The sequence below is a fragment of the Rhea americana genome, unplaced genomic scaffold (assembly GCF_003343005.1).
Source record: "Rhea americana isolate MKP2758 unplaced genomic scaffold, rheAme1 scaffold_64, whole genome shotgun sequence".
Lineage (NCBI taxonomy): Eukaryota > Metazoa > Chordata > Aves > Rheiformes > Rheidae > Rhea > Rhea americana.
The window spans coordinates 3,406,464-3,425,355 of record NW_028186801.1 but is presented as its reverse complement, the minus strand read 5'-3'; the positions used below and the strand labels follow the sequence as shown (position 1 = coordinate 3,425,355).

Here is an 18,892-nt window from a genome sequence, read left to right as displayed (position 1 = left end):
GAATATAATATAGTATATAATGAACACAATAATTCGTTCTGAATAGGAAACACACCAGTTTTATTTATTTCAAAATACCACAGTCTTCTAGGTGGTAGCTCTGCTATTAGCCCATCAGGTTTAAATTTCTTTTGCTTTCCCCCCATGCATACACTTTAGCCTTAAATTAAATTAAAGCAGTTTCTTTTAAATGTAAATAGTCCTTTGCAATGCTGTAAACCAAACACTTCTCAATACACAAACATAGTTTGCATAAAATAAAATCAACAGTAAAAACTAACCAGCCAATTTTACTGTAAAAAGCAGCTGTTCTTTTAAAAGAACCAATGCAAATGAATGAGCTAGAAACAATTTATATGCTTCAAATTCTTTCCATTTGATTTATTTACCATGTTACTGGTAACATCARTATGGATTTTTAAAAACTGGGTAATCCTATAGTAATTGGACACAATTGTGCCACTGTTGCATCACAAACTGATCTTAAAGCCAGTCTAAGTAATTACCTGGGATTTTCTTCAAAGCAAGGAATCTCCAGGCAATGCTGACACCAGCTCAGCAGCTCTAGTGCTGGCAAAGAGTGAGGCTTTGGAGAAGGGGAAGGGACTATGAGTTTCTCAGTCCAACTATTCTCAACTGCCACAATGTCCCCTGTGGGCTACAAATCCAGAGGCCTCAAAGGATTGCCTTTTAGCTGACCCCAGGAGCCAGTAGCCAAACGTGGATAACTCCAGGTTTGCAGTAAGTGCACCTTGTCCACTCCAGCAAATTACCAGATGTGGTTGAGATTACTGATCCCCTTAGGACCTCACCTCTAATCAGGACCTCACCTCAAACACTGTTACTTCAGATAATTTCCTTGGTAATTGCTAAGTGCAAGAAATCTTCAGGGTATGAAAATGGAATCTGAAGTCCCAAATTAGGCACAGAATTTGACTGTATTTTTTGACGCTTTGTCTGAGCCATGGATGTTGATCGTTAAAGCACGAGGTCTCTCCTGTGGGTTCTGCATGCCCTTCAGTTCTGACCACAGAGGTTTAACTCTTTGCAGGGCTATCTTAGTAAGGGTGTTCGCAGACAGGGCTTGTGTCTCTGTCAGAATTTGTGCCTGGACTTGAAAGCACAGCGTATGGGCAGCAAAGGGCTTGCAGACATCAAGGCAGCCAGTCAGAGCTGGAGATCTGCTGGCAAGCGGCCAAGGGGGCGGTGCTGTATCTTTTTGATGCTACAGGAGCTCCGCTGTTGCACATGCTTTGCTTCAAGATCTCAGCTGTAAGAGTAGTTATCCCTCTAAAGTAAGTGGATATATACTTGTTACCCAAAGTTAGTGCATAATAGTATTTGCCCGACTGGATTTCAAAGATATCTACAGAAACGGTTTTCCCAGTGTGACCTTACTTTAGGCTTTCTACCCAAGGGTGCGGACAGCGTTTTCATTCACTGTGAGAACAGACAAGATCAAAACCAGCTTCTGTTCAGACACCRTGTACCCACTGGGGTGCAGTGCTACAGGAACTGGGCACAGGAAATGGACTTTGTCCGTGAGCCACGTCGCTTCTGACCAGCTCAGAATTGCTTCATGCACATTTGTGTAGAGATGTACTGGAATATGCTCTTGGCTGAGGCTAGTGCTCCTTCCTCCCTCAGACTATAGTCAGAGTGATGATAAAGGGCTTGATACTGCTCTGGGAAGCAGTARTGCCAGTTCCTTAGCTTTTCTACCATGCAAGGAATTCTGTTCAATACAGCGACATAAACAGTCTGTTTATTGGATCTGGATGAAATGGTTCCTCAAATTGCTTAGAATCTGCATGTYCGTGGATTGCACTCTTTATTACATGCAAAAGAACTAGGAATTTAGAGCCTTGCTCTGTAGCTYATCACCAGTAGCAGGCCAACTAAATGAGTGAAAACAATACTGTGGGACCTGTTCAAGCAGTGACCAAAGATGCTTGCATCAGTGAGCAATTTGAGGCGTTCTAAATGCATAAATTTAATCTGGGAAGCTCTCTTCATACCAGACTGAACTAATGGGAGTTTCCCACACAAATCATCATTGTTCTTTTTGAACCCTTAGTTGTTTTTCACAATGAAGAATTACTCATATGATAAAATCTAGTGATTAATGGTAAGGTAAAGATTTGGTCCTCTAGTCAGCAGGCATTGAATAGTTTGTTCATGTCTGTATCTAAAGTATTTCAACAAAAAGGTGGTTTGGGGAGGCTCAACATATTACAGTAACGTGTCTAAAATCATTTTCATGATGAATTTGCACAATTCATTATTATCCCACAGAAATAAATACTTATAGTTTAACAAGTACAGGGAAAATATATGAATATATGTATATATTTTATATACAGTACATCCTTTATGTATATGTATATGCACATACATGTGCCTACATGTATATGTGATCTGCACCTATTATGCACTTTCCTACTATGCAATCTCAATTTTAGAATGTTATTTTGCAATTTGCTTCATCCAAATAACATTGTGCACATAGAAAAATGCAGAATTCCAGCCATTTCTTTGCTTTTTTCTCTTGTTTTTTTCAGCTGTCTTCTTCTAGAAACAAGGATATAACTTTTAAACACAGTTGCTTTTCTTATTACAAACAAAAAAAATCCCAGATCATGCATTCACTTTTTTTTTCTTACTGTGTAAACTATTTTTTCTTTTTCTAGGGGATTTCACAGCAATAACATCAAGTCAATACCTGAGCGTGCATTTGTGGGCAATCCATCACTTATTACAATGTAAGTGATAATAGTTTACCAATAACTCTTGCTAGAAAAGATGAAATTAAATACCATAATTGTGGCAGTCAAATAGGTCTCCTTCTGGCTATACTGTGTAGCACAGCATTATACAAGCAGACAAGAGCTTATATCTTTCCATCTTCATGGAGAGATGGGCAGTTTGCATACCTGCTTGAAGAGATGGTAGTGCTCCCCAGCATGTGAGCTTTTGTTTAAACTATTGCTTATGAGTCTGCTAGGATCGCTGGCAGTGTAGAAGTTAGCAAAAAATTACTTTTGATGGCTTCTAGTCTCAGTTCCCAGTGTCTTACATATGAATGCATTTAACTGGCAAATGGCAAAATAAGAAATTGCAAAATAAATGTAAGAAAAACAGTGACTCATCTTGAGGGATGTTATTCTATGAGCAAAAGCAGCAGGGCTTCAAAAGTGCAGTGGGGCTCAAATGCTATGGATAGGCAGCCTCTTCCAAATATAAGAAGTTCCGACTTTTTCACCTGCTGAATTTGAATTTGTACTGTATCATAAGCAGCGCTTCATCTTTGTATTTCTATCTTTGCAAACCTGGAAGAAGGAGGAAATATTTTGTTGTCTAGCTTCTAGCTTTAAAACCAAGGAAACAATGGCTGCTTGAGCATTCAGAATAAGGTTGATGGAAATGGGTTAGCAAGTGAGAAAAAGCCCAGAGGTACACCAAGTCCAAGTTTATTCATTTCCATATAGTATAATTGTGTGATTTATTTTAAATCTTTTTAAATATTTTGCATAAAATGGCTTTTTCCCCTATTTTTGCAGACATTTTTATGACAACCCTATTCAGCTTGTTGGAAAATCTGCTTTTCAGCACTTACCAGAACTCAGAACTCTGTATGTGTTTACTTTTTTATTTTAAATGTCTTTATGGTGAACGATTACAATTGTCTCACACTTCCTTGACAATAATGATACTGAAATGATGTTTTTAAATTTTAGGACTTTAAATGGTGCTTCACAGATAACAGAGTTTCCTGATCTGACTGGGACTACAAGTCTGGAGAGTTTGTAAGTGCTAGAGAAATAGTCTGTAGTATGCAAAATAATTTTTTTTTTGCTTTGTTTTGGTTTCTAGGATAGTAACTTATTTTGAGGAATGTCCTAAAATGTATTCACTTTGCAATGTTTAAAAAGTAATTTTTTTTTTTATTTTTGTAAATACTTTCAACAGGACACTCACAGGAGCACAGATCACCTCTCTCCCCAAATCAGCTTGTGACCAGTTACCTAATCTCCAAGTGCTGTACGTTTCAGTAAGATCGACAACATTACATTAACACAAAAGATTAGTGGACAAATGAAATAATTATGATTTTGAAATTACTCACTTTTGTTATTTCTGTATCACCTTGCTGCTTAGGAACTCAGATAAGGGAGCAGGCGCCTATTTTGCTCAGTATTACCAGCTTCAAAAACCTCACAGTCCACTTATCAGTGAGGATTTCCCGTGCACTGTTGGAAAAGATTCCTTTTCACATATAGTTACTTTGCATGTTTTCAGGAAAGGGTAAAATGATTCTTGATTTTGTTTAAAAAAACCATCAGAACTATTTACATGGCCTTGTTTGTGTTCATTCTGACATTCCTACACTAATCTCTTTTTTCCTCATTGAGGCAGATGATTCAGTCAAGTCAATGGAAAATATAATTGAGTAAGGAGTGCAGTTTTGAGTCTTTATTACGCTTCTCTTTTACTTTCTTTTCCAACCAGACATAAGTAGTTGACTGAAATGTTAATAGACTATTCCTTGGCATGCAGGCCGTAGTTTTTGTACTAACTATGCAATATTATTTTAGCTTGGAAATATCCTTGGAGTATATCACTAATGAAAGCAATCATTGTGTCCACTTCTTTGAGAATGAGCCAACAGCACTTTCCTTATGTCTTACATCACTAGGAATGTATTTGGTATTAGTTCTCTTGGCCAATACTGGAATAGCACTGATTGTAACACATTATTTGAATACCAGCGTGGATGTCACGAACCATTTCTAGAAAAATTAAGCTTTAGTTGATAGATTCATTATAATCATTTCCAGAATGATAAAAGACAGAAATAGAGTTTATTGCCAGAAGAAAGTTTGCATACAGACTTAAGTTCAGATATGTCTTGTGTTATTCAAAAAGGATAAATAAACTCTAAACAGAAAGCAAATAAACACTATAATAATATAAACACAGTTCATAGTACAATTCATAGTAGCGTGAGACCCTTCATTGGAAATTCACAATTTATATTTTCAAGTGTCGCTCTATATTTCTAGAGTAATATAGAGGTAATTTAGAAAGTTGGGAAATTAATTTGACAGCAGTGTCATGTACTCAGAGTTGCTCTTTCCCCAGTCTCATCAGATTGGAACAAACCTGCCAAGCCCATATTTAAGTTCACACTTAGTTTTGTCTATCGCATGAAATATAATGGGGTACTGAACCCCACAAGTCATTTGGAGGCAGAGATCTTGAAGACTTCCTGGCTCAGACACAGCAAAACATCCTGCTTTGAAACATAAATACTACAAGCCCAAACACTGCTTTGAAAGCCAATTTGGGCATCCTCCCTAGCCTCCAATGCTTCCAAATGTGGATTAATGTATGCAGGGGCTTCCTGGATGTCTGTGCACCTGCAGCAAAGGTGTAGTTGAGAACATGGTCCAAGCAGTCCTCACAAGACTGCTCTGAGCACGGTTAAGTGTGCACCTCAGCATGTGACCCAAAACCACTTGCCTTTTGTTGCAAAGACCCTCGTGTATTAACAAAGCAGAAAAAATCCTTAAAAATGAACAAGTGAAATATTTTCTAGTGTTCTATCAAAACTGAGGAGAGGTGGATCTTTTTTTGATGTGTGGAGAGAGATTATCAGTATGTATAAAATCCAAGTTGGTAACATCTTTTTAAGAAGACGCAAGTCACATATCTGTGTGATGGAATAGTCATAATCCACCAGATATACCAAACATCTTTAACCTCAGGTAAAAAGTCTCCAGCACACTAGAACTGTTCTCTAACATGCCTGACTTGAACCACAGATTACCTGTGAACAACACAAAAACAGAGTCAGTAATCTTTGCTATTATAACAAAAATGTATGCATATCGATGGCACCCTGTGTGCGCAGTAAAAAGAGTGGGGTATGTTCAGTTCACACACTGCCATTGCTTTCACCATTTCCACAAATCACAGTAGAGTATATGAAATGCCCCTGTTGGGACAGTAACAATGAAAATTAAATTAAATTTTTTCCAAGGAAGCAACTGTATAGAGCTGAACCAGTTTTAAAGAATTTGAAACAGGCAGAAAAACATATTACTCTTTGAATGGCTAATATTAGGTAACAATGGAAAAGGACATCTTTCCTGTGTATAGCTATAATGCTCTCTTCATAGGCAAAATTCCCATTCAGTTTGGTGTGAGTTTTCCCTGAGCAAGATGTACAGGATGAGACTATTATTTGGGGGAGGTAGGGCGTGGAATTAGTTCTTTTTATTTTTTGTTTCCAATTTCTGCAAATTGACAGGCCTTGTTTTTGATTAGTTARATTATACTATAAATCAGTCCAGATGTTTTACTTATTCTGTAATTTGTTGAGTTTTGGCTCAAGTCTTTTTAGTTTTTTTCCCCCTCTGTGTAGTGATTGATTTCAAAGTTAGTTCCAATATATTTTTAACTACAGCTCTCAACTAGAAGATATAACGGTTCTAAGGGTCAGAGGCAGTACTTTTAATTAAAAGTATAGACTGGAAAGCTGATTACTATTCAGTGTGACTATAGCCAGAAAATACAGGATCTTCTCTGACAAAATATATGTATTTTGTAGTTTATTTTAAACAATGTAAATATTTGTCAGATATTAAACCTGATGAATGTGAAGCTATTTCATATAAGCATACTGCAAATTTCATTAGTGTAAAACACTCAGACGTCTACATTTCAGGCAGGAAATCTTCAGACAATGCAAGGAATTTTCAAGCATAGGATATGGATTTAATATAGCCTAACTTCTCCTCTCCTCTGCTCCTACTCCTAAATTAGAAGTCAAAATCTGACAGATGGAAGATAATAACTGAGACTGAAAATTTCTATTCGCTTGTGAGTGTGAATAAAAACAAGTTATTTTCAAATCCAGCACGAAGGTAGACAATGGAAGGAAGACTTTTCCTTTTAATGTTACATTACTGTTAATCTTTACTTTTTTGTCTTATTGCAGGGATCTGTCRTATAATCTGCTGGAAGATTTACCCTGTTTTACTGCATGTAAAAAGCTCCAAAAAATGTAAGCTTCAAACTCTCCTGAAATGCCTTAGATGAGGCATCTGTATACACATTTACTTGAGCATCACTAATTTTGTTACTGCTAGCCAATTTGACGTATCCCAAATACTCTTACARTGTAAGAAAGGTGATCCATGAACTCAGTCTAAAATACACTAAAGCATCCTCCAAATGTTTTTGAAACCGATGAGGTTCTTATTGCTTTTTCAGTGACTTGCATCACAACGAAATCGAGGAAATTAGAGCAGACACTTTTCGGCAGCTGGCTGCTCTGCGCTCTCTGTGAGTACTGCCGTAACAGCGATTCACCTGGGTTCTCAGAAGCACGGGGCATACGCTGTCCGCCCCCAAAACGTTCCTGTTTCTATTTTTCCTCACTTGGATCATTCACCCATTAGGTCATAATTGTGAAAGCAGAATAAACATTGTGAAGTTGAGCATCTGCAGCAATGTGGATGTAAACATATAGCTATAATAGCTTCTAAGCATTTCTGGTGGAGGTGGAGCAAGAGACTGAGCCAGAGCCAGTATGTATTGGCAGGTCYTCACTGATCGGCTCTAGGGAGCATGAAATCTTTTTATAGAGGATGGTAGGTTAAGAAATACTAATCTTGCATGGATTTATGACTTTTACTCAGACAATCATTCTAGTAGGATAGTTATGTGGAAAAATTACTCATGGGTGTAAGTCTTTGCAGAATCTAATTCATAGGGGTTTTTTTATTTAAAAAAAAGTGTTTTCATTCTTTCTGATTTTTTGAGGGAGGTGAAGATTCTGGTTAGGAAGTTAAGCCTGTTGATAATGGATTTGGTTTTCCTAGTTACATCATGAGAATTTCTTAAAAGTAGTGCATATACCCATTCTTCCTTCTGCTGCATTGGGAGACTGTGAGACAGACTGAAAACAACTGAGTTAGATTATAGAAGTCATTAAGAAATTTTAGAGAAAGTTGTCAGTTTAGTAACTAACACTATTAATGGACTAATATAATTTAAAAACTGGGAAAAGACATCTCATTGTGAAATAGGTAGAAGCTTATTGAAAATATTTGCATGTAACTAACACCTTTTTTATATTTAGGCATCCTAATCAAGTGTATGAAAACTTCCATATTCACTCAGTGGGTATGTAATTTTTCGCTCACTTTTCTTGTAGGGATTTAGCTTGGAACAAAATTAGAATCATTCATCCCAATGCATTCTCTTCTTTACCATCTCTGATCAAACTGTAAGTATTTATTTATCTTTTATGTTTAAATTTTCACATTTTTCTTGCAGGTGCATATAAAAATTTTATAATTTAGTGCCTCAGCTTTTCTCTGTTGTAATTTTCTGGTCTATGGAATTCCTATCTATATGTCTGCTTTCTCATACTTCACCAGCTCCCATAGGTATTGTGGCAAAGCTGATTATACCATTGTGTAAGCACAGTGATTTGGGGCCCGTGAAGTACATTAGAGTATCTGCTTTTCTTCTGTTAGTAGTTTAGTCTTTTACAGCAGTGTTTCCAAGGCAGATTTGTTACTATTTGTGTATCAGAACTAAAAAATCAGATTCAAAATTGAATACCATTTTCAAGTAAGCATCTTTATTTCATTGTTTCTCATTTGATGGAACAGATTTTCTTCTTTAGTAACTTCAGCCAGAGTAGTTAGCGGTCAAAACATCATAGGCCTAATTTTACAGGTCTTATTCAAAAGCTCTTCTCAGTCTTTATTAACTTCCTCATCTCCCCCCTGTCTTTGGAATACCTCTTTAAGGTGACTCCCTGAGGCAGTGGATGTATGAGGAGGTGAAGATTCTGGTTAGGAGGTTAAGCCTGTTGACAATAGATTTGCTTTTCCTAATTATAACTAGCCCCTCAGATTTCAGTAGATAGTCCAAAAGAGCCCGCCCTTTGGCATAAAAACATTTCAGTAGCAATCCCCTTCTTGCTCCTTCCTGAGCGTTAACCAGCTTAAACAGTGTAGCTTACTGTGAAGAGGGCTGAAAAGGCTTGTAGGAAAAGTGGAAGAGGGAGAGAGAGAGAGAAATGAATACCTCTGAACTTCTTCCTCTTTCATTACTTCACATATTTCTCCTTGATCGCAATCACTTTTCCTTCATCTGTTTTCTTTTCTCCAAGCCATATATCTGTGTTCATCTGCATTGTCTTCCCTCAGCTGCTCCGACAAACCTCATTTCAGAAGTGTCACCTTCATTCTCTCCAGCCCAGACCTGTCCTGCTCTGAAACATTCTTGTTCCCCATCCATGGCCCTGCTGCTTGTGGAGAATTCAGAGCAGCGATTTCCTCCTGCAACCCACTGAACTGTTTAAGCTGCAGGATCTTACTGTTAGCTTTCTACTAGATACATAGATGTGTTCTCCTGAATGATATTGCAGATGTGCTCTGCTGACTGGGGTCTCTGCTTAGTGCCRTGATCTTTAACAGTTAGAAATGCATAACTTGTTTTTCCAACACGATACTTCAAGCGCTGAAGAAAAAATGAAAACCTGTAAACTGATTTTTATTTGCTGTTATGCAGGGACGTGTCATTCAACCTTTTGTCCTCTTTTCCTGTGATGGGGCTACGTGGTTTAACTCATTTAAAATTAACAGGAAATCATGCCCTACAAAGTTTGATATCATCTGAAAATTTTCCAGAACTCAAGTGAGTATATCATTAAAACTAATAAGCCACATTTGGGTTCATATGCCATGGAAGGTGTGTCAGTGTGTAAGGCATGGTGCTTTGTATTATCAGTCTTTGATCTGTACTGTTAAAACTAAAGCAAATATGATAAAAATATGATAGACTTATTTTATTATGCTCACTTTTAACTGAAGAAACTATGAAGGGTTTTGAAATATTAACCCCAGTACTTGCTTAAAATGAGCCACATCTGCTTCCTGGTGATATGGTTCAAAAGCTGTTAAAACAATATTGCTAGCAGCTTYGTAATATGCCCTTCTTCTGCTGGTTGTTCTTACAGAACTTCCATTAAATTTAATGAGAACTCAGTGAATATAGGGGAAGAATATACTCCTGAAAATTTAAAATATTTGGTTGTATTTGTCCAGAGTTTTTGGTTATATACAAGCGGATTTTAGCTTTAATCTTTTGATTAAGATTCAGATAATACTTGTCCATCATTATTAAAACATTTTCGTGCTGATAGTTTCCTGCTGGATGGTCTGTGATACAGGAAGGAAACATTTTCTAGCAGCTCTGCCAGTCTTTAGATGACCATAGGGAAATCACTTTAAAGGGAGATTTGACTCAGACTTTACGGTATTTGGGATTGACCCCTAGTTCCCTTGATTTTTATATTTTAACTGGAAGATGTCCAAGTGCAAAATATATTTTTATTCTCCATTTTATTGTAGGAGGTTTGATATCATAAAGTTTGAAACAAACAGCATGTGCATAGGTACATCCTCACTAGATTCAGCTTTTACACTGCAAAAGTTTCATAAGTCATAGTAGGCCAACAACTCAAGGAGACATACCACCACTGAAAAGGACTAGAGCACTTTGGAGTTATAGACAAGGGAGTCATGAGTAGAAAYAGGAAGCTGATTTAACTGCATTGGAGGGATTCACACTAGAATACTTCTGTGGTGGTGTAGTAATATCATCAGAGAGAAGAGATGCAAAAAAGGGTTCCAGGATTAGGAACAAATGCCTTAAAAGACTTAATAAAACCAATACCTGTAGCTTGTCACAGAGGAGGATGGGTGATGACTTGATCGTGCTGTATGAAACTACTTCATAATGAAAAACTCAAAGTACTAGAGGCCTTATGCAAGTTCAGATGGGTCTCAAAGGTCAAGAATCAAGTACCATAAGAAATCTTGTATGGCTGAGGCTGAGTTTTTAATCACAGTTTTACTTCACAGACTTTGCTTGCATGTTAAGGCAGGTGACAATTCTAAATATATGGAGGTTCTTGAAAGAATGTAAATACAAGAAAATTAGTGAGTCTCAGCTAGCAAGCATATAGTAATATATATGTATATGACGTGGCCTACAGGCATAAGAAGTATTGCTTCTAGAATAATTCGCTATTCAACTAAATTATGTAAAACTGGGATTTGTTAATTCTTGTATWAGAACTATATTTTATACGCTTTTTCCCCCAGTAAAATTATGTACGTTGCCAAAATGCAACTACAGTGAATCTAATCCATGTAAGTGCTTAACAAGGAACTGTCAGGCAGTAGCTGAATTCATTAAAAAAAGTAAAAGAGGCATGATTACGTATCTTGAGCTGATTGATATCTGTAAGAGTAAAGACATCTAGTCAGGAGAGAATGGAGTAATATCTTGACCTGGAGTCCATAGGACTTTTACCATGGATTAAAATGGTCATGACTTCACACAGGATCAGGACTTCACACATTGCATTGYAGGCATGCATGGGTGAATTGCATGCAATGCAATGAATAAAGCACCAACCTTGAACAGACATCTAAAACAAAATTAAGTTTCACCCTTTATAATTGTTGGAACTACAYGTTGGTTATAACATTAAAGACAAATTCATGTATAAAAGCTTCCGGCTGGCCTAAGTCAGTCATTGCTGTTCAATGCACAAACACATCAAACAGCTGAGCATCTTCGGCCCCACCTTCAGTAGGAGCATAAGAATGCACACAGCTTAGCCCAGCCTGCTATAGCAAGCTACAAGGAAATAAAGTCGTGTTGCCAACCACTCCTTCTTTCTTTATCTGATGCTTTGATTCAGTACTGTAAAGAATTCAGTTACTAGCTCCATCCATCGTAACTGTGTGTTCACATTCACTGACAACCCCACACCTTTGTGAGCTGAAAAATTAAGCAGCAGATCTGCTGCTTAATCGAAAACCAAAGAAAGCATTCCTTGCTTTAGGGGAAAAAAAAAATACAGATACCATCCGTAAAATAAGCAGTATATAGAAACAGATTCAGTCAGTGTTTTTTAAAGAATTTAATTTGACAAAGTCYAAATCACCTATATCAAATAGGCACCAGCCATAAAAAGAACTGCTTCCGGCACTTTATACCTGGAAATGAKAGTTCTGCTCTTTAACTAGGATAGTCTAAAAGTTTGGGGGTTTTTGGAAACAGTGGAACAGCATAACACAAGAGGTCCAGATTTCTCCTCTAGGACTGGCCCTCAAACTGGTATAAGCCCAGTAGCATCTGGAAGTCTGTCATTATTAGAGTGTATGGAGCTGTCTGATTAACCAGAGARTTACATTAACATTAGTCACTTGAGACTGAAATATCCACTAGCTTGTCCTTCCCACAGCAGTATGAACTTCTTCCAAAAAGATCTGGAACAATTAACTACAACCAGCACCTTGCAGAATTTTCAGTATATTTTAAAGTAAGGTTATTTTTGTCAGAAAAGCGACATTCCTAGTTTTAACCAGTTCATGACGATTGCTTTTCAGCCTAGAAGGTGACTAACTATAGGGTAGTCTAGTAACCTGTGGGTTTAATGATAGTTTATATAAGAACAGGTTCTGGGAGTTTTTTACATAGATATTTAATCGGATAATCTCATTATTTTAAAAGATCATAGGCATAGAAATGAGTTAGAAATCAAATATTTAGATCTTATGGCATAAAGCTGCTTTATCTTGATTACCTTGAACTTTACTGGAGTACCTAAAAAAAATCCTTTTGTAAATTTTTGCATTACATGCAGCAGTACAGGTTATTGTTGCTAATTCCCATCAGAAATATCAACATGTGGAAACCAAATACACTAATTACACTAATTATGCAAAAAAAATGGTTAGTTTGTTCCCCTTTGTAGCAAGYCTTTGGCTAGTGACACTGTGCCTTGTTCACAGACTCTTCCTTTTGTAGATATCCCAGGACATTAGAGGTTGCTTAGAGTGTTCATTATGTTGATTTATATGATTAACCTGTTAAGAATAATCTGATAGTAGGATATAGTTCTATTTTATTCCTTTTAAGTTAAGTCAGGACAACTTGTAATCACCTCTGTTATGTGTGATTTTTTTTGGTTGATGAGGCTTTTGAAATGAAGGTGATTTGCTAGATTTTACTGTCTATTATTAAAGAACAGTGCAGATATTAAGTATCTCTACTTCCAAAGCATAAAGTACATCTAAGAAATAGTCTGTAGAACTTGGATATATGTAGTTCGCACATACTGCTCCAGAATTTGCACTTTCCCAAAGTAATGGAATTCAAAACATACAGGAAATCAGGGACTGTCTAAMTACAGAAACACTAAAAATCATTGAAACTCACTGACCGGTACCTGGTTATATGTTAGGAATACCAGTGATCTCAAAAGAATTAGTGCTGAGCATCCAGTGCCTGCAATCACCGTGGACATTCCTATGACAATTAATAAAGTAAAWTTTTTTCCTCTGTGACAGTGTTTTCACACATGATGTTTCTGGTGCATTCACTGTTCAGATCAGAACATTGCTTTTTTGGTCTGTGCATGGAAGACAATCTCCCTTCTGCTGTTTCACTGTGAAAAAAGTTTGAGATGGAGAGAAATGGATGAAGTTTGAATTTAAAAGTAGATCTCATTTTCCAAAAATTGGAGAAATTCCTTTTGGGAAATGATGTTTCTTTTTTGCCTGTTATGCAGGTAGAGGCAGTTGTGATCTTTGGATCTGCTTTTTAAAAAGAAAACATTAAGGAAACAACACGTTGAGCTACACRGGAAAATCATTAAAAGTCATGAAATACAAATACAACTCTCAGAGCAACACTCACTTGACTGCAGGGCACATATCTTTGCTTCGTTAAATATCTGATTTAAAATATTGCTAAATATGTCCGTTATGTAAATATATATAGAAAAATGTTACTGTGCCTTTAATAAAATTAGCCTAGAAGTCATTTGCCTTTCTAACACGGAATTTTGTCTGTGAACCTTCCAGTTTGCATTAGCATGACTGATTTTTACCCCTAAGTATATTTACTTGCAATCACAGTTGTTTAACCAAGTTCCTCTTTGCKAACATTGGAGGGGCAATACAATCCAGTAGCTCAGGCACTCTAAACCGGGATCGTGGCTTGCTTCCTTGTCAGGGTTATGGAAATGCCTTATGCTTATCAGTGCTGTGCCTTTGGCGTTTGTGAGAGCCACTACAAAATCTCCAGCCAATGGAGCAAAGATGAGAACAGCAGCATCGACGATTTCCACCGGAAGGATACTGGACTGTTACAAATTCAAGGTAATCATCATCTTTTGCTTTTAAATCTACCTAAAGCCTAAGATTTTTTTCAGAGAAAGGAGTAGAAATTTTGACACTGAGTATCGCAGGAGCAGCCTGTGGTTTGAGGTGAGTGCAGTACTGAAAGTCAGAGAGAGAGCCTCTCCCTCTCTCTTGCCCAATAATCTGTTATTCAGGTGTTACCATACTAAGCAAACTCATAGTGTCAGGTAAGCCTTTTAAAAGTCTCCGTCACTTTTCTTTCCATCTGTGACTGCAAGGCAGGCAAGAGAGGGTCAGATACCAGCAGAGAGAGACGCTCAAGGTTCATAAGGGGTTAAATAGGATGGGTTTAATAAAGGCTTTCCACTGCAAGCTGCATGGGGAGCCCCAGGAACCGCTAAGAGGGGTTGATGATGGGAGGCTGCTGGAGGCATGGGTCAGACGCCTGGGCAGGACTCAACTCCTTGTTCATAAGGGCCCCTTAAATCTACTAGCACTATTTCCTTATCTCAGCTGTGCTAACCTTGAGTAGCTACTGCCTGGGAAGCAGCTAGACATTGTTGACAAAATGGAATATGCATGCCTGGCCCTGATGGGAATTTGGTGAGTGTGGAGTTTCACACACTGGGCCTGCTATCACGTACTCTGCACTGAGTCCTTGCCAGGTCTACTGCAGGTGTTCTCGCTATACCGTATAAGTGCTAACTGTAATGATGTGGGAAGTAAAATCATCCCTTTATTTGGGAGGAAGGGAAGCAGTGCTGGTGTGCTGCAATACACACCATACAATAGCAGACCAGCAAAACGCAGGTCACTGTTTCTTGCCAGGCTGGGAGGTAGTAGCTCGTCGTTGGTTTATATGTACTGTGTACCTGCTTCAGGATGAGTCACAGCACCAGTATGGCTAACTTAGCATTGCTGCCAGTGTTTTTTCCTGACACTTCCTGACTACCAAAGACTGTATCTGCTCTCTAGGATATAATATTACTGTATATGACTGTATATTTACTCCCCTTCAGCACAAGGGCTGTYACATGACCTGTTACTATAAGTGAACACGTACATGTTAAACTGGTGCTGCTTTGTGTGCTCCACTGCTGCAAACCGGTAACTTTCAGATATCAGGGTTGGTCCCAGCAAGAATGGAGCCAAGGACATGTCGTGAAGTTATGACATAAAAAAACAAATACAAAAGAACCAGGGTTAATTCTTAGTAGGTAATGGAGAACCTACTTTTCCGAAGGTGATTATTTCAGAGATGTGATGGTGCCAACTTTTTAAGTATTCCTGAGTGCAGTGATTCAAAACTAAGTAAGCATATGTCTGCTTCTGCTTACAGTTTGGCAGGCAAAGAGACAACAGCAAGCCTTAAATACAATGGACATATTTTGCAACTTATACTAAGAGATATTTTCCTAAAAATTGCAGTACCAAATTTGGGTATTTTCTCCCCAGCAGATGAACGTGACTTTGAAGATTTTCTTCTAGACTTTGAAGAGGATTTGAAAGCTCATCATTCAGTGCAATGTTCACCTTCTCCAGGTATGATCTACTAGGCAGATAGGAAAACAAATATACCTTTACCAAATACTTGAGATGCAAATCAAACTCTAGATCTGGTACTAGGAAGCAACATGATGTTTTGAAATAATTTGGTGAGACCAAATACATTTTAAAATAATATAAATTTTACATTGAAGTTCAGAAAACTAGTTAGATCCTGAATTCATCTATGAATATATTGGAAGTTTTAGCCAGTCCTCAGGCAGATTTTCACTCCAGGCCTTTTATCAAAAGTTATTAAAATCTATTTCTAGCAAGAAAAAGTTACAGAACAGAGTCTTAGCTCTCTCATTCCTTGTAAAACCAAACTAATTCTTTTGAACTTCATTGAGTGATTCTACACTTGAGATCCTTGAGAAACACAGTTTAGTTCAAAGGCAGATACTAAACACTACTGTGTTTGGCCTTACACAGGCCATCACAAAGGATTCTTACCACTGCAGTTATTTTTATAGAGTCGTGCATCCTTGGCTTAGCAGTGTGGAAAGGMAGGAAGGGAAGGAAAAAGAAATGCTTCGGTTAAGCTGCAAAGGTGCAGGACATTGATTCCACTGAAAGCTTCCCTTAAAGCAGGGAGAGAAGCATGTCCCTGGAATGTTTCTCCTTGCTTTAGCAGTGGTGGTCATGGACTTTGCTAGCCTGATTCAGCAAACGTTTTCCCTAGCCATTTCTTCCCTGTGAAACATGAACAAAAAAACCCAAGTGACAACTAATGCTTCAGCATTCATTCTTGTTTCTAACACTAAATAATAAAACAGAACTTACATAAACAACAATAGAAAAGACAGGAGGTCGAAGAATTTGGATAAATATGCCCATCTCATATTGTCCTATGGCCTAAATATAACTACTGAGTTCACAGAAACATCGTCGTCTTCAAAGTAAGTTATCACCAAACACAAGAGAAAATTTTCCATGCTGATCTTTCAGATGATATCTTAGAAGAACTTGCAAACTAATGCGTAGACTTCTTCCCACTTGATGATGATGCCTGTAGCCATATGGAGTATATCTTATCTGCAAGAGTTGTGTCTTTATGAGAAGTACAGATCACTGTGGAGGACTTTCTTTGAGAGAGCAGAGTTATCTAGTACAGAGAAAAATAATCAGTCATGACTTGACTTTACAGGAAGAAGGACCAGTTCTAGTCTTACTTCAATCACAAATCACCAGAAGCACCTCTAAAAAGGCAACACTTCCAAATTCAAAGAAAGACCCAACTTTCCACACCTGTGACCCCTTCAGGTCACAACCAGTGGTTTTTTTCAGACTGACTAGATGATGAAACCAACCAACTATATAGATCTTCTCTTCTCATGACCTCCCTCATAGACACTGTCACCATCGCAAGACTGTCACAAAAATGACAATCCAATTTTATTTGCAGCCTGTCTGCAAACTACCTTCCCAATTTATCCTCACATCTTCAACAGTGCCAACTCCTCGGAAGTGAAGGTGGTCAACAGGGAAAATTTTCTGATCTCTGAAAGCCCAAAGGGCTTGTCTTGGGTTCCAGAAACGTAGAATCACAGAATCGGTAAGGTTGATCTCTCTGGAGATCAACTAATCCAACCCCCTTGCTCAAGCAGGGTCACCTAGAGCATGTTAGACAGGGTTGTATCCAAGCGGGCTTTGAATATCTCCRGAGAAGAGGTACTTAAAGCATCCAACTGCCAGCTGAAATTACATTCATCTCCATAATCCTTTTCCTAAACTTGGTGAAATAGTTGGCATTTCAACTTTCATGATGTGTATTTCAGCAGGAAATACTGTGTATTTCCAAGCTTATCCCATGGGAGTACCTATTATTTATAGTCAAAATCACATCCAGAATATAGTTATAAACAGCTGTCTTTTGTCTGCTCAGAGACTATTCCAAATATCTGGAGTATTCTTGAAGAGAAATCTAACTGTACAAGGGGCTSGTAAAGGAGAATTCTCTCATCAAGTCTCAGGAACCATCCCCTGCATCTAGAATAGGAACCTCCCAAAACGTATACTTTGCCTCAGCTTGCAGCCTCAGATTCACTGGCTTCCTCAAAAACCACAGCTTTCTAACAGCAAAACAATTTCAAGAATGAATTCAGCATTCCCTAGCTATCTTTCTGCTACTGATAAGACTTGTGTTGCCTTGTTTGAAATGCTAGCTAGGTGCACATTCAGGACAACCATTCATTTTACAATTTTGATTTAAAATAACTTTGGCTACCAATGGAAAAAAAAATCATACGCTCCAACACCAATAAGCCATCTCTTCTCCCTTTTAGCTGCTACAGCCTCAAAAGAATAGAAGAGTTCCCAGGGATTTCCTTTCACTTCTTTCCCACCAAGCAGACATCCTTGTCATGTTTTTCATTGCTACAATGATGATTCCAGACGTGGGACTGTAGTCTCAGCAGAATGCAGATGGGCTTTAACATTGCAGAGTTGCAAAGATTCACATAAAATATATTCTAAACAAGTCAGTACTAATGATGATGAAGAGTGGCATATTTTGCATTAGCAGACAAAGCTGAGCCAAACCTTCCTATTAYCATTGAAGGAAACAGTCATTCTGAGGAGATAGTTACTGTGGAACTACTGTATCAAACAGTCTACCAAACAATATATGTCACTCTCTGTGGTGCACTTATCTCACCTACAGTATAGTTTAATAGTCAAGCAGAAAGATGTATCTCRTAAATGAAAGATAGAACTATTCCATCTATAAAGATACTTTCTCAGACTAGGTAGTTCCAAACAGGACTGTTGGCATCCAAACTAAAAACATGTCAAATCTTCCATTCAAAAAAAGATCTGAAATTATTCCATCTCAGCAGTTGGATTGATACCCACACAGAGATGATTTTTTTACCTAATCCATCTGTTGTAAACTTCAGTAGAAAAGGTCTATTGAGAAAATCAGCAAAATTGTATCTACTCTGTTCTATTCTATGCTACTCCTGATGTCATAGAAAATGTTACATTTTGAGAAAGGCTAGTGCACTGCTGGAACAAGTTACTTAGAGGCTGTGAAATGTCTTCTGTGAGTTTTCAAGACACAGCTACACAGAGCTTTGGCTGACCTGATCTAGTGTGAATGA

General features: G+C 37.8%; 1 protein-coding gene across 4 annotated transcripts in view; it reads left to right on the top strand.

The window, feature by feature from the left end:
- LGR5 (leucine rich repeat containing G protein-coupled receptor 5) overlaps nt 1–18,892 on the top strand; it is a 94,615-nt gene that overhangs the window by 69,419 nt on the left and 6,304 nt on the right. For 2 of the 4 annotated variants that reach the window (XM_085320490.1, XM_085320488.1), the window contains 10 exons: nt 2,691–2,762; nt 3,561–3,632; nt 3,738–3,806; nt 3,970–4,041; nt 7,004–7,069; nt 7,279–7,350; nt 8,225–8,296; nt 9,595–9,720; nt 14,119–14,264; nt 15,705–15,788. In XM_085320490.1, the coding sequence (XP_085176616.1) occupies nt 2,691–2,762; nt 3,561–3,632; nt 3,738–3,806; nt 3,970–4,041; nt 7,004–7,069; nt 7,279–7,350; nt 8,225–8,296; nt 9,595–9,720; nt 14,119–14,264; nt 15,705–15,788 (851 nt within the window). Of the gene's footprint in view, nt 1–2,690; nt 2,763–3,560; nt 3,633–3,737; nt 3,807–3,969; nt 4,042–7,003; nt 7,070–7,278; nt 7,351–8,224; nt 8,297–9,594; nt 9,721–14,118; nt 14,265–15,701; nt 15,789–18,892 lie in introns of all 4 variants that reach the window. The other 2 variants (XM_085320489.1, XM_085320487.1) reach the window with 1 other exon arrangement.